Raw genomic sequence first — 16,159 nt, 5'->3', positions numbered from 1 at the left:
AAAACAAAAAAAAAATACATGATAACATTTGTTTACAAAAACATTCAAGACAAGACATGCAAGTTATAGTTTGAAATTTATTACACACAAACAAGCATGCATTTCAAACAATTAAATAAATAAATAAAATGAACATGATCCCTCTACTGTGTCGACTTATAACTTTATTTATAACTTTTTTTGGTGGCAATAATCTGATTTTATCTACAGCTATCAACATTTTAACCCACACAATCTGATTAGAAAACTATATTTAATCTGAAAATAACATGCACATGACACCTACAATAATCTATCCAAAGATATACTTCATGTACTACTGCATTTGTAATATTATAGACAATTAAAAGGTCATTTTAGAAAACTTAATAGACAGAATTATGGACCAATTTTGCAAATTGTGCAAGTGGCAGAGGCACTTTTTTTAGTGTATCATATTTGGAAGAAAAAAATTCTGAATATGCTTTGAAGGATTATTGTGCTAACAGCGGACAAAGCCTTTCATCCTTAACACAGCAGGGTTTGAAGACTGAAATTCACCTACAAATGACAACATGCTGCTTCAATTGTGAAAGTGCTATTGTATGGAACAGAGCGTTAGACTGTCATGTTTTGATATAATGTTGAAAATGTCACACGGTTTAGGAATGCGTGCATAAAAATACATAACTGAAAATGAACAAAAGCATGCATGCACACTAGATCCCAAAATCTGACTAAATGCACCCACACCAGTACATACAAAGATACATTAACCAAAGTTACAGTAAAATATGAAAACACAAAAGACACATGCAGACATCGAGTTAATAAACACAGACTAAATATTTCCCCCATTAGAGATAAATGCATGCAAGATAAACCATAACCAGAAACAGTGAACAGGAAAAGAGTAAGAGTGCAACAAGTCTGTTTTTTACCTTCGCTATCTGACATGGTGCCCTGAAGGTCATCTAGCAGCACATAACCCCTACCCCTGGTTGGTTCTTCCCTGATATGTTGCTGCTGCTGGGAGTCCTGCAGGGACAAGCAAGAACCAAACTGGTCCCTTGAGTCCGCTGAGATGGGTGGCAGAGGTCCTGCAGATGCGCGGGCCATGCCCATTGGCTGCCCCACAGGACTCAGTGGACTCTCTTCCTCTGAGTTCTGGGCCACTATTGGTATTCGACCACGCCCGCTTTGCACAATGGGAAGGCTAGTGGGTTTGGTGCGACCAGAAGGGGTTTGATAACTTGGCCCATCTCCAGTAGCTTCACCGTCTCCTTTAAGCCTCAGTGAAGAGCTAGAAGGGTCCCTTTTGATAGATAAGTCCAACCCATAGCAAGACGTGGGCCTGGATGAAGGTCTTGAGCGACTACCGCTGGGATAGGCAGAGTCCAAACCCAATGTCTGGCCCAAGTTTAATGATCCAGCCAAGTTGGCACCCAAGGTGGACCCAAGGTACTTTTGTTGCTCTGCAATATTCTTACGAAGGCCAAAGGTAATCTCATCCTGCATAAGCCTGCTGGATCTTGGGGATGGACTGGTAGACCCCAGATAGCTGGTATAGTCTGTGTCCAAACCTCTGCTGTCTGTAATAGAGGAATACTTGGTGGAGATTTTTGGATCTAGTAGTGGAGTCTTGTGTTTTTGGTACAACATTGATGCTGGAAGTTGTTTAGCTGCCTGCTTCTCAAGTGTAAGCCGACTGATGCTGTACTTCTCTGACTTTGGATAGTGTCTTTGTGAGTAACTAGAGATGCCAGAGCTTGGAGTGTAATAGTGCTGGGATAGACCTGTCAGTTGTTCTAGGTTTTCTGTCCCACCTGTACTTCTCCTAAACTCTTGCTTGAGTTGCTGTTTCAAAAGTTTTAGTTCATATGGATCTTCCATTGTATCCTCTTCATCAGGGGTCTTGCCAAATGTATGGAGCCTAGAAGTAGATCCCAGATAGTCTGTAGATCCCAGATCTGCTGCACTCCTACGCAACAGCTTCTCTGCCTTTGCCAACTCCCTCTCAGCTAGACTGTAAGATGAGGACAGACCTGTGGAAGTCTTAGCTAGTTCTGCAGCATCTTCCAGCAGCATGTAACTCCGAGGTGTATGGTGATCTACGTCTGTGTAGTAGGAATCAGAGACAGTTGACATTGGGCTGCCTGCTATACTTCCAACTTCCAAGGCTCTGAGGTCAAGGTGGTTGCCATATTTGTCATACTTGACACCGAGATAAGCTGATGATGTGGGATCAGGCTGACGGCTAATGACATCATATTTAGTTGCATCCAACTCTGAGAGGAGAGCTGCTTGTCGGGCAGCTTTCTGCTGTAACAAAAGCATTTGGTGGTAACTCTGCTGCTGTGAGGTGGTGAGTGAAGGGACAGAGGAGTAGATGGAATGAGACTGGTAGGACTGGGGAGTCTGGTAGAGAGACTGCTGGTATTGGCTTTGAGGGTACTGGTACTGGGAGTATTTTCCATATTCATGCTTGGTTTGAGGTGGGACAAAGTCATCCAATTCTGACTGAGGAGCTGTCCTTGGTCGTTCAAGACCATGACCTTCAATCTCCTCATCTTCACCACCTCCACGCCCACCTCTAGTCTCTCGGATGTTACTAACCTCACTGTCTGACATGTAGTCCCTGTCCTCTGCAACACTCTGCAAGTAAGCCCTTTCCCTCTTCTCTCTCTCCTTTAGTAATGCATCCTTTCTACGATTAATGCCCATCTCAAGGTATCGAAGCTTAGCATCAATCTCTTTCTCCTCTTCATCTAATTCTGCCTGCCTTTTTCTAAGCTTGGAGGACTCACGCTCTACCAGATCTAGTTCACGATCAATGTCTTGAAGGATCTTGGCACGTGCCATGTTGGAATTACGGCACATCCTTCGACGGGCAGAGCCAGTGCTGTATGCTGTCTGACCACTGGTTGTTGACTCCTCCTCTGATGGTGGATTGGGGAGAGTCCTCTTCACCTTCTTTTGGGTTCCTGTTGGTGTGCCACCTGAGCTTTTTCCCTGCAGGAAAAAAAGATTAGTACATAGGATTTCATGCAGTTTAATTCCTAACAAGTCCACTCGGTTTATTTTAAGGGTATGAAAGTTATTATTATTATTAACCCCTTCTACCCCAAGCGTCTTTTCTAAGGCATCAGCTTGAAAATGGCATGCCCAAAATAAATAGAGTATATCTCAGCAACCACAAGGTGTATTTGAATACTTTTGGTGTCATAATAAAGGGAACACCTGGGAGATTTGCAGATTATTGATCAGCTTTCCTGAGTCACAGTAAGATTTCTCCCTACAATAAAGTCTACATTAAAGACTAACCAGTAGACTATCCTCTATAATGTAAATGTAAGTAATTTATTCACATTATGACTATTGATTCCTGACAGCTCAGTATTTTCCTGCAAGCTTAGCTTATTTCCCATCTGTTTATGTATGTATGAGAGTCTTAGTAGTGAATTGCCCAAGCAGAAAACTGGTTTTCATACCCCTGGTATTTAATGGCCAAAAGGGCTAAACCTAGAAATACCTCTAGGTACAAAAACACAAAATAAATCCTCCTTAAACTGTTGTAAACTTTTGTTTTGTGTATCTTTATATTCATGTCAATAAACACAATGGTACTCACACTATATCCATCACCATACTGGGTGACAGATGCTGCTCTCTCTTCTCCTGTTGGACTCATGGGCTTAGGATCAGACATGGATCTCTGCATGGATTTCGGTCCTCTGGGACTTGCTGGAGAGGCCTTTGATGGATCTGCACTCCCCCTAAGCTTTTGTGGACTTGTATCACCTAGGGATTTATCATAGGACACAAACTCAAGGGATTTGCTAGGTGATATACAGGGAGATATAGGGGAATAGAGTACTTTGGGGGATTTAGGAGGGGCTTGAAGCATAGAGGAATCAGCTTTTAAGTTAGGAGACTGACCTATTTCTAAGGGGGTCGGTCGTTTCTTAGGCGAAGTCCTCTCAGAGTCCGACAGCTCCATCCTGGTGTCCATTCTGATGTTCCCTTCCGTATCCGTTTGTATAGAAATCTCAGTGTGGGCTTGAAGAGACATATCCGACTGTCCACCCCTGTCACCCCTGGCAGTACGTGGCCTGTTTTGTCGGCTTCTGGTCTGAGCCTCCCATTCCTCTTGATCCTCGTCATCAGTCTGCACACAACTATCAACACTCTTTTTAGCACTTCTCTTTTTTCTTCCTGCTGTGTAAGCTTTGCTGACTGTTTCATCCTCTTCGTCTGTCTGGCACCCACTATCTGTGATCTTTCTGGAGAGTACTGTGCCATCGGGCCCTAAGACAATTGCCTCCTGTACACCATGCCCTGGTATTTCCCCCCCTGGGTACATCTGACGAAGCTTTTGCTCCTCCAGCTGCAAACGGAGTTGTTCTTGGAGTCTCTGAATCTGCTCCAGCTGCTGCTGTTGCTGGGCATATGTTTCTTTTTGCATCAGAAGGTGAGCCTGTCTTTCCTCCTCTTGTTGGGTCAATATCTGCTGCTTCATGGCCTGCAACTCCTCCAGTTCCTTCTGTACTAGGAGTTGCTCATGCTCACGGAACCGCTGAATCTCCTGCCGCTCCCATTCTAACTCCTCAGCTAGTCGCTGTTGCTTGAGTTTCTCCATTTCAAGCCTCTCACGCTCTACCTGATACTGGCCATCCCCAGGAACCATGGGTGACGACAGAGCTTCGAGCGAAGCAGCTATGGCCTCCAGGGATGCATCAGTATATGTGTCAAGGGATAAAGAAGTTGTTGCTGTAGTGGCAGTATCAACAGCAGTGGCACCCCCTCTAGAAATCTCCAGATTCAAAGGGGCATCACCTTGTTCTTCTCTTGCAGTTGTGGAGATAGTGGACAGAAAACTGTGGGACCTAGTAAGTGGCATATTCTGGAGGTTGGACAGGGAAGGCATTGTGTCGCTGGTATGCATACCTGACAGAGTGTTGTATGTTGTACTAAATATGGACCCAGGCTGTGTGGTAATGGCATATGTAGATGGGACTGGTGCTGCAACAGAGGAGTAGACCACTCCATTTGATGACCTCAAAACACTGCTCGTACCAAAGAGTGTACCAACTGCAGTTGTGACTCTTGTTTGTGAATAGGACGGAATTGTCATTCCTGCGTAAGTCCCTTTGTTGGAGTAGTCAACAGCTTCACCTGTCAAAAGTCAAAAATAGCAGTTCAATCCCAATAGTTCAGACTTATTTATGTTGAAGCAAGCCATACCATATCCAAATTATGGAACAATTAGGAAAAAAAGCATATCAGCATGCAGGCACATGCAAAAAGTTGTGGTGAAAGGAAAAAAAAACAAAACAAAACAAAAATCCATGCAAAACAAAACAAAAACTCTTACATTAGCCATGAATAAGTGGAAGCAGTTCAAATGGACATTTAAGTGACAGGTCTGCAATGTCACTGCACTGACCTGCATCAGAAATCTTTGTTGAGGTTAGATCTACTGCACCTTCTGTTGTGCCACTGAAATTATAGCTGTTCTTACTCTTGTAAATGAAAAGGCCAGCTTCTGCTAGGTTAGTGTCAGACATTGATGGTTTAATTCCACCAAAACCTCTCATGCCGTAAGGTGATCGATCATACTGGTAATGATCATCACGATATCCGAAGCGGTCTTCAGGCAGGGGTGTGGTAGGTTGCTGAGTAGTACAACTCCCTGCAAATGGTAGTTTGTACACAACATCACAGCACACAGCTCTTTTTCCTGCAGTTAGATCCACTGGCTTGCCATCATCTGAGATTACAGCAGTAACCACTTCTGAAGATGCAGCATCCACTGATACCACAGTGTTGAATGGTTTTGTTGTGCTGAGGTCAACAGCTCCTGCCACTGTGGTTGTACCTGTAGATAATCCATTGGCAACACAATTTGGAACAGAAGCGGGTGCCATACTGAGAGGGACGGTCTGAAAAGTTCCTCCACCTGTGCTCGATCCAACTGAGAGGTTAATAGGGATCTCTGTAGTAGCATGAGTGGATGGCTGAGAATCAATTGGCCGATATATAATTTGAGAAACTGGCTCAAATGCTTTGTTTTTCGTCAGCTGAAGGGGCACCGAAGATACCTGAGAGCTGTCTACATTGTCACATCGCTGTATTGTGGCAGCACAGGTCACTATGGTGATGCTGTCAGTCACTATGGACACAGTGGATGATTCAGCACTGAGGTTGACCACAGATGACTGCACTGCACTGTTGTGACGACTGACATCAGTTGCAAAGGACTGACACCTTGAGTCAGGGCCAGCAGACAGATCCACACCATTCATGTTTGAATCTGGATCCACCTTCACAGTCCTAAGATCCACCACTTCAGAAGGTTGAAAGACTTGTCCATTCTGTGTTGGCTGGGGTTTAGGTTTTTCCATTGAGATTGGTATACCATTGGCCCTTGGAGCTGGCACTGGTGGTGGTGGCCTTTCATGAACAACAGAGACAGTGGTCCTTTGGACTTCAGTAGTCACAACTTGAGAGATCAGGTTAGGCATGACCACAGGTGGCTGTGCAGAGGCAGATATTGCCTCAATTATATGACAAGAACTAGATACATGTTTTTCTGGGCCACATATCTCTTGGCTTTCGATGGATTCTGTGACTCGTGTGTAGGCCAGAGGCATCCTGGTTGTTTGAGGAGGGACTGGTTGTTGATGCTGCTGTTGAGAATATGATTGGGGTTGGGACTGTGGTTGGTGATAACTGTCAGGCTGAGCTTGGCGGGATGGAGATGCAGGGCCAGGGCTAGTAGGAGCTTGAGTTGTGACACTGTCGACTGGAGAGCTAGGCTGTGATGGCAGTGTGATGACCACATATGTGTCACGAAGATTGCTGGCATATCTTGGAGAAGAGGGAGACTTTGGTGAGAGTTGAAATTGCTTGTTCTCATAAGAGGGACTCAAATTCAGGGCTACTTCATTAGAACTTGTAGGAAGTACTGTTGGTCTTGATGGATATGGGGCATGGGCAGGTGAAGAAGGCTGCGAGCCAGGCTTTGGTGCAATTGGTGGTTTGACGCCATGACCTGGTCTTTGGCTGTCCCCAATCCCAGATGGAATGTGTGGTTTGGGGGGGACAGGAGGGGGTACATGAGGTTTGTATGTTGGGGTAACTACTTGTCTTGTTGGGGATCCTTGGGCTGTAGTCATACCCACTGGCTCTGGCCTTACTGGAATTGTTGAAGCTTGAGGTGGAAGTGGGACTGGGGGTTTCCTGGGGAAAACAGTGGGTTTTGGTGGGGTGGGAGGAGGCAGTGATGGTGCAACAGGTTCTTCTGTTTTTTCCTGAGAATTAGCCCTACGCAGGACATTTGGCTTGGGGGGCACAGGTGGAGCAGTTGACACAACACTGGGTATACTGGGTGTGTACTGAGGGACTGTGGGCAAGGGTGATACACTGGCAATCACAGAAGCTGATGTTATTGGAAAGGTACTAGATAAGTCTACAGCTTCACCCTGGGATGGTGTGGTTGAACTGTGAGGTTGCTGAACTGAAGAAGGTGAGGACTCAGAAAACTCTTTCACTTGCTCAGTTTCTGTTGCTGCTGGCATGTCTGGTACTGGTGTTGTCTCCTCTTCTTTTTTGATCATACACTCTTCATCAGAAGACAACTCTCCTGAAGAGCACTGTGTCACCCTCAAGTCTGGGATAGGATGCAGTGCCCGTCTAGATGCAGTAGCCTCCACCTCTGGCTCCTGCTGAGTTGGACTTGTTCCAGGAGTCAGGACTCTTTTCATGAGCTCTTCATAGGCAGTTTCAGCATCTAAAAGTGGCTTCCCGTCTTTGCCTATTGTTACTGTTTTGCTTGGAGAGACCGTATTGTCAGCAGGTTGCAAAACTATTTCTGGATAACTGCTTTCCTTTTTGGGCTGCATATTTTGATATTCCTCCTCCAACTGCATAAATTCCTTTCTCTTCTTTAACATGTCTTCGTAAACTTCATCTGGTGATCTCAGTTTTTTAGGCTGCGCAGGAACAGTAATCTTTTCTGGCTCTCCCAGATCAGATGTTGAATTGTCAATGAGTGAGGAATAGGCATAGTCTTCGATGAGCATGCCCCCATAGAGGGACTCTTTTAGTGGTTGAATTTCATCTTTTTCAGCTGTTGGAGATTTGGCCCTTAGGAGTATTTCTTCATAAGCTTCATCTGCAGATTTGAGAGGTTTTTTCTCAGGTTTATCAATGTTTTGATTATCTGTTGGGGAGTGAAGAGATACTGATATAGGCAGTTTGTATGTTTTCTGGACTGCTGCAATCTTTGCAGCATGGATTTCAAACCCTTCAGGATCTGAGTCAACACTAGGGGAAAAATCAGAGCAGGATGAGCGTCGGATCTCTTCCATTTCTGCTTCCTGTCTCAGTTCTTCAGTTGGTGAGGCATCTTCAATGGGGGAAAGGTTACTTGGTGGTGTCTTTGGACGCTCTCGCCTCCTCTGGGATCGAATCTCTTCTTTGTCTTTTTTGGATTTTTTCCCTGAGCCTTTCTGTTTTTCTTGCTCCCTGAGCAGCTCTTCCTCTTCTCGCAACTCTTCTTCCTCAGAAGAGTCTTCAATTGTCGGCAGCATTTGACCAGGCTGTCTATGTTTGGCTTTTCTTTGTTGTTTACCCTCACCACTACGTATATGGCTTGGGCTACTGTCACTGTCTTCATCCAATGATGAAAGAGATGTTGGGGAGGTTCCAGGAGTGAAGCTGGATGCATGTAGACTGGATGAACCCTCACCCCTAGATCGATCATCTGGAGAGTCTGTTAGGCTTTCCATTTCAGGCTCTCCATCATCAGGTATACATATAGGGCTGCTGGTCGTATTCAGCTCCATAGTTTGGAAATTGCGAACTGCAGTGCCACTCTGAAGTTCTGGTGCTTCCTCTTTATCCAATGAGGTTCTCAGCTCTTTATATTCATCATCTGGACTTATAGTGGTTTTCTTGGTAAGTCGTCTGGCTTTTCCTGCTGTGCTCCTTTCTACAGTCTCAGATTTCTTCTTCTCATCCTCTCTGATCTTTCTCCGGATGAGATTCTCCTCATCAGATGGGGAAGCATCCTCATTCTCACTCATTTCCATGATCTGTTTTCTAATAAACTCCTCATCATCTCCAGACATTGGGCTTTCTTTCCCAAAACTTTCACTGCTATCCTCCAGGGAGTCTGCTTTGATATCCATGGGCACAAGGAGCTTTTTCTTTGTAGTATTTTTGGCGTTCTTCTCAGAAAGTTCTCTATCCTCCTCTGAGCTAGGTGAGTCAGGTGACAGAGGAAGTACCTCTAATTTACGCCTGGTCTTTAGAGTGTCTGTTTGTTTTTCTTCGTCTTTTGTGCCAGCCTGGGCCTCCAGAATGGGAAGGACTGTGCTTTCTAGCTTAGCTAGGTCTGATGGGCTGGTGGGACTGCCCTCCTTGGCTGCCACTTTTTTTACTCCAGGCTCTTTCAAGGTCTCCACTGTTTTTACCTGTTAGATTAAAACAGAAGAGAAAATATTATTAAAATATGATTCATAGCATTAGTAATAAAGCACTGCAATGTGTAGACAAAGCACAAAATAGTGCAACTGACAAATCAAGATACAACACAGCCAGTTAATCTACTGCTAAATGTTCTAAACACTATGGCCACCACATGTAAAACTACAGTCTTCTTCTATGTGCTAAATACTATGGTCACCTCAGAGACTGCATCTTGATCATTAAACTTTTCCATAGGTGGAGCTTTAGCTTCTTCTTTCTCCTCCACGTTTGCCTCCTTTGGGCTTCTGTCCTGCTCTCTACATGCAGAGGTTGGGATTTCAGGTTCTGCTACAGGGACTGAAGGCACTGATACTTCTCTGTTTTTAAAAGGTGTCTCTGATACTTTATCCTTTTTTGATATTATGTTGTCTCCTACACTGAGCTCCGCAGTGCCATCTTTGTTGTGCAGCAATGTGCTTTCCTCTGATGCTGAAATAGCTTCCTGGATGTTGTCTGCAACAGGTTGTGACTCATCCTCTTTTTTGTCATGTTTTGCTTCCTTCTTTTCGATTGACAGCTCAACAACTTTCTCAAGCTGTTTTTCATCGCTGCCTGTCAGCACTAATGTTTCTCTCTCTACCTCATGTTGATTTTCAGCAGTAGTGTTTGTCTTTTGTGAACCAGCCTCTGTCTTGTCTTGGATGACTTTGTCTTCAGAGGCTTTGTCTTCGGCTAGTGTCTCACTAATGACTACTGAGGATGACACTGTCTCTACACTTTGCACTGGCTCCTCGATGTTGACCTTTTCTTGCTCTTCAGAATCAGGAGGGGGGAGAGCAGTGATAACCATTGCTTTGTCAGTTTTGTCATCTGCTTTCAACAAGGTTTTTTCAGGTGTCTGCTTTTCCTCTGTCTGTGATGCACTCTCTGCTTCGACCACAGACTTTTCTTTCTCTTCAGCTTTCTCTGACAAAGATAATGTCTCAGCAGGGCTTTCCCCAGCAGGCTCAGACTTTGTTTCTGGTTCTGTCTCTTTATGCATCTGTTTTTCCACTTTTGGCATTTCCTCAGGGACAGTCGGAACTAACTCTACCGCTGTTACTGATTCTTTCTTTTCTAGTACAGGACAAATATTGTCTAATTCAGTACAACTGAGTGCTGGAGTTGACTCTGCTTTATTAGCCTTATACTCCTGAGATCTCTGGTCTTCTGCCTCCTCTACTGTTTTTTGTTCATTTGCGTCCTGCTCAGGAGCTTTCAATTCATCAGTTTTTACCTCAGCAGGCCTCTCTGCAGCTGCATTCATTTTCATCTCACCTGAGGTTTTCTCATCAGCACCTTCCGGCACTGTCTGCTTAGCTGTTTTCTCAAAATCAACAACTTCCAGAGATATTGGATTTTTAACCTTACTTTCCTCATTTATTTTCTCTGGAGATTTGGATTCTTCTTCATGTGAAGCAACAGGAGGTGTTTTATCTGCCATATCATGTGTCGTTGGCTCTTCCTTTTTTTCTATTGGTTTGTCAACCACTGTACTGTCTTCTGTAGGAGCAGGTTGTTCTGACACTACTGAGACACTTTTTGATTCTACACATTTTTCTGATTCTGGGTTTAATTCCTGCTGAGTCTTGTCAGGTTCAGGGAGATCAACTTTGTCAACAGGAGCCTCAGAAATCACTTCTGTTATTCTTTCTTCAGTAACATTAGTGGGTGTTACATTGTCAGCCTCAGGTTTTGTGCTGATGTCAGTTTGGTCCACATTTTTTGTATCTGCTTGTATTGGAGCTACCGGATATTGGAGCTGTGGGATCTCAGATGAAATCTCTACTATTTCTTTCTCTTTTTCATTTATAGGAGTGTCATCTGGCTGAACTGGAGCTACTTCATGTGTGACTGCTTCATGGATCATTGCAGGCTTTGGCTCATCTGAATTTGCTGTCACTTTTGGAAGCTTTTCTGAAGTGGGCTCTACTTTCTCATTTTCTGTCAGGGGAGCTGCTGCCTGAGTAATCTGGGGATTTGGCTCCATTTCTACCTCAGCAGGGACCGTTGTCGTGTCTAAACCTGTATTAGTCAATAGATTTTGCGCCTCACCTTCCACTGAGAGAGAAAGGTCCTCTGCTGCTTTCTCTGAGCTAGTCTGTTGTTGCTGAGCTGCTGGGATTTCAATGACAAGTGCACTCTGTGCTTGTTGCTCAACATTAGACATCTCTGTGTCAGGATGGCCCTCTGCTGCTTTCTCAGAGCTGCACTGTTGTTGCTCAGTTGCTGGGATTTCACCAGCAGCTGCATTCTTTTCTTGTTGATCAGTATCACATGACTCTGTCTCAGGCTTAATATCTTCTGCAACTTTCTCTGAGTTGCTCTGCTGTTGCTCCGCTGGAGGGGCTGCCAAATCTGGCTGAGGTTGATTTATATCCTCAAGCTCTGACTCATTAGCAAATATTTGCTTTTGTTCATTTAACTGTGGTGTTTCTGGTGCACTGCTCTCAGTACTTGGATTTAGATCAGGTGTGGTGGCAGAAATGGATGAGGGTTCTACCTTGGTCTCTGGTGGGGTTTGGTTTGCTGCTTCTACTACAGGTTTGCTATCTACAGCAGCAGGGGCAGGGGTGGGAAGAGGAGCAGGAGCAGGTGGTTGTTTCTTTGGGGAAGCCATGGATGGAGGTGGCATGTCTCCCAGCTGGCCTGACATTGCTCTTTGGGTCTGACAGTTGAGGCACAGCCATTCTTTCTGTAAAACAAAGATGAGAAGAACTTGTTAATTTATAACCAGAAATACTAAAACAACACACACTGTACTGTAAATATATTGTTTGTTTGTTAAACATACACATTGCAAGAACACTGTATCATCAAATCGCATAAAGGACTACTCTGTTTTGATGTAGAACCTCAAATCTTTGACTCCTTAGTTTATAGAATTTTCACAGATTCTTCATAATGATGCTTGGCATTGACGGCACAAACTAGCAAATCAAAAACATAAATGACAAACAAATGCACACTTATAAACTGTAAATTGTGTGAAACATGGGAAAGACAGAGTCTCCCTAAATCTCTAAGGGACCCATCCTACCAAGAAAGTATCTGTGACTGAGTAACACCAAACAATGTGTGAACATCCTTCTTTCCTTTGCACAACATGACAACAATCCTGCTGAATGATCATCACAATAACTATAATTGGAAATGTATTCTATGTATTTAAAACATCACTGTGACATGTTATCTTCTTCTATTTCAAGGAGCTTTTACATTTGGGACTGAGATAGGTGCATGCATTATGCATGGTAATGGGACAGGGGTTTACTAAGGCATGTCAGAGAGGGTTGGGTGACCTGTGCAGACATTTCACATGGCAAACCCAACAAAAAGCATGTTTTAATGTGTGTGTGTTTTATTATGATAAGCACGAGACACATAGGCTTCAAACATGTACATAAAACCCTGCACTGTAAATTCAGTGTCTATTCAAGAGTGAAAAAATCAGCACTTCCTGCTTTAGTGAACTGTAACTGTTTCTCCCAAGACCATTTGCTTCCTGAACATCTTATCTGAACACAAGTTTATTCAAAGAATGTGCCAAAGGCCTTTTATTCTACAATTACAATATTTTGCAGTAATTCCCTCCATAAAGTCACATGAGACATAACATTTAGGTAAAGAGACATTTGTGGTATAGCCTTGCTAATTCTTTCCTGTCACGGTTCTGTGGCTGTATATTCCCAGGTACACAGTTAAACAGAGAACTCAAGAGAAACGTACAGTATGTAGACAGAAGGCTCTATGGGGAGCTAGAATTCCAAAGCTTCAGCTATTATTAGACTTTAATAGCCAGAGAGAAAACACACATCTATTCAATGTGTAGGCACCAGCCCTTGAACACGTATTATAGAAACCACACTTACACACAAACAAATCAACCCCCCACTTATGAATGCCTTCGCCTGGCTTAACAGCAGGGTTTATGCTAAATTCAAGACCACAGCCTGCATGCTAAGCCATACAGCAGACAGACCACCTCTCTCCCAACACCGACTGAGAGAGGAAGAGGAAGAAACAGGGAGACACAAAGAGGGTAGAAGAAGATGACAGAGGGAATGTTGAAGCAGCAAAGTCAGCTTTAATAAGGCATGAGCCACCATGTTTCAGTCCATGCCTTAACAGCAGAAAGCTTAGAGAGAATGACAGACATGCACCTGCACAGTTATCCATGAAGCGGTACCACAAATGCTGAGTAAACCTGCAACTCAAGAGATGACTTCACTTGATATCTAGAAGGAGGGAAAGAAATATAAGGCAGTGCTCCCTCTGTGGCTAAGGTCTGCTGCCGTTACATCCCCGACTTGACAGGAATCCAGTTAATCCTCAAACCTGATGATGGACACAGCACAGACGTTGGTGTATTTGCGTGTGTGTTTATGTGCCTGAACCAGCACGCCTTATCAGCTTGACCTCTTCTGCCGGTCCCTGCTGGGATGGGAGTTTCTCCTCCAGCTTGACGGCTATATCAGTTAAACCAGAAAAAGCAGGGACTGAGCGCTGGAGAGATGGCCGCTGATAGAAAATGCTGAAAGCCTACTCGGTCAGTGGGTTGGCTTCAGACTCTTTACAGACGTCACATCAAGCTACCCTCTCAAATACTCTAGATAAATTCTTACAACTGCCACTGAGGAGCAAAACAAATAAAACAGTCCTTTTCAAACCATGGGTTAATCCTTATTGAAACAGAGGTGTTTAAGAGTCTTCCCAGATTTGTATAAAGCTAGACAAAGCAGCTTTGGCAGTCATGACGTCGGAGCAGAAAACAAAATATGGTTGTTTACAGCATTTGTCGTTTTTGTGTAACATCCGTTGATGGTATAAAGACAAAAATACACTCTGTAATCTTACCTATAGATTTCCTGATGTACAGCAGCCAACATTTCCACGTTATTGCCATTTTTAGTTGCTGTTTGTTTTGGTGTCATCTGAAGCGTGCATCACAACACTGACCCCTGTCTGTAACACAGACATTTGTGTACTTCCATGCAGACTTGATTTTAAGAGTTTGCTGCTTTGTAAAGTCTATAATTTATATTTCTGTCCTTTGGATTGGGACTACCAGCACACCCATCACACGTTTCTTTGATAGCTTGAAATGACAGTATCCTAATTAGCAAAATATGGTACCTTCCATCTTTGCGGGCTTGCTGTGGATTTAACACAAAATGAAACTAATGAATTTTCCTACTGAAGCAACTTTCAAATGTGACATGCCTTTGCAAGGCTCTGTGAGGTGTCTGTAAACAGCAGCATGGATGATTCATAAAAATCAGGAGGAGTCGCTCCCTCACATCCCCCCATCAAGGAGGTTTTCTCACGCATCACATGAGCACAGACACCAAAGAGCTGATACACACCAACACCCACGGAGATGAGTTTGTGACGGTGTTGATGACATACTTCGACAAAAGACATGAAATACCTTGAAAGGAGATGACAACTTGCTCCCTCTCCCTATGTGACACTCTAAACAAACACAAGCTTATACATTGAGTGACTAAGGACAGATTGAGAGCGAGAGCTGCAAACTTTCCCATCTTCTTGAAGCTTCCTCCAAGGACACAGAAAAAAGACGAAGTGAAAACCGCAGACGGCAACCAGATATTGGGATGAGATGTGCCTCGCCCAATGTTAGGTTATTGTTTCCATCTGGGAGTGTTGTGAAGGTCGGTTCAGCCCTTTGATTAAGACACAGGACTCTGTGAGGGTTTTACTCATCTATATTTAGACAGTGCCTGGCTGGCACAGTGGGTGAATTCACTCTGTTTTTGCCAGCACTTCATTATTATAATTTATACTTGCAAATCTGTATCACATAATACATTTTTTAATGTTCCTATACTTCTTCACTTGCATAACTGCTCTATGTCTTAATTCTCCCCACAGGGATCAATAAAGTGTTATCTTATCTTGAATGAGGAACTAAAGGAGGATGGGACAGATGGATAAAACAGATGAAAGGAGGGAGAAGGAGTGAAGGAGAGGAAATGTGAACACGTGAAAAAAAAGTGTGATAATGGTGTGTGACAGGCAAGAAAGCAGTAGGAGGGAGAGGAGAAGCAAAGAGAAGTGAAGGCAGGAGGAGAAGACGAACATAATGTAGTGAGGGACATGGTGAAGGCAAGGAGCTTAATGATCACTGGAAGTGACTCAACACCAGCTACTGCCAACAAGCTTAACATTATCACCCTGCAAATCTGCAAATCAATTGCCAGGAAGTCAGGGCAAGCTGCAGTTCATGATGACTGCCAAGAATGACCTTAAAATGTTGAACATGTGTGGCTGACGTCATTAAATTTAAAATGACACAAAGTCCTGCCCCACTTACAGGTTAATGTCTTGATTTGATTACGTATTTATTTTCAAATGAAAGTTTGCTTCATCACTGTGACCTTTTTTCAGCATTACAATGACTGAGGTTGGTATTAGAAGAATAAATCCTTTCACAATCAAACACAAGCTACAACGTAAACTTCTCCCATCAGTAATAAGTTTCATCCCGATATATATAGGATATATACAGTTTATACCACCCTCATGTGGATTAGCTTAGCTTAGGAACAGTGGGAAACAGACTGCCTGGCCTGGCCCTGTCTGAAGGTACCAGAATCTGCTAACTGTTACCTAGAATCTTAGGTTGCCTGACAAACTGTCAGAC

The 16,159-nt window shown here is 43.7% G+C and overlaps 1 protein-coding gene across 1 annotated transcript in view; it reads right to left on the bottom strand.

The window, feature by feature from the left end:
• pcloa (piccolo presynaptic cytomatrix protein a) overlaps window positions 1–16,159 on the bottom strand; it is a 49,652-nt gene that overhangs the window by 19,122 nt on the left and 14,371 nt on the right. Inside the window, exons 4-7 of the mRNA XM_028399549.1 lie at window positions 11,996–12,187; window positions 5,426–9,458; window positions 3,611–5,154; window positions 921–2,991 (exon numbers count right to left, since the gene is read on the bottom strand). Coding sequence (XP_028255350.1) covers window positions 921–2,991; window positions 3,611–5,154; window positions 5,426–9,458; window positions 11,996–12,187 — 7,840 coding nt within the window. The remainder of the gene's footprint in view (window positions 1–920; window positions 2,992–3,610; window positions 5,155–5,425; window positions 9,459–11,995; window positions 12,188–16,159) is intronic.

The sequence above is a fragment of the Parambassis ranga genome, chromosome 2 (assembly GCF_900634625.1).
Source record: "Parambassis ranga chromosome 2, fParRan2.1, whole genome shotgun sequence".
In the NCBI taxonomy this organism is placed as follows: domain Eukaryota; kingdom Metazoa; phylum Chordata; class Actinopteri; family Ambassidae; genus Parambassis; species Parambassis ranga.
Note: the sequence above shows the minus strand (reverse complement) of the source record. Positions and strands in the feature narration are given on the sequence as shown.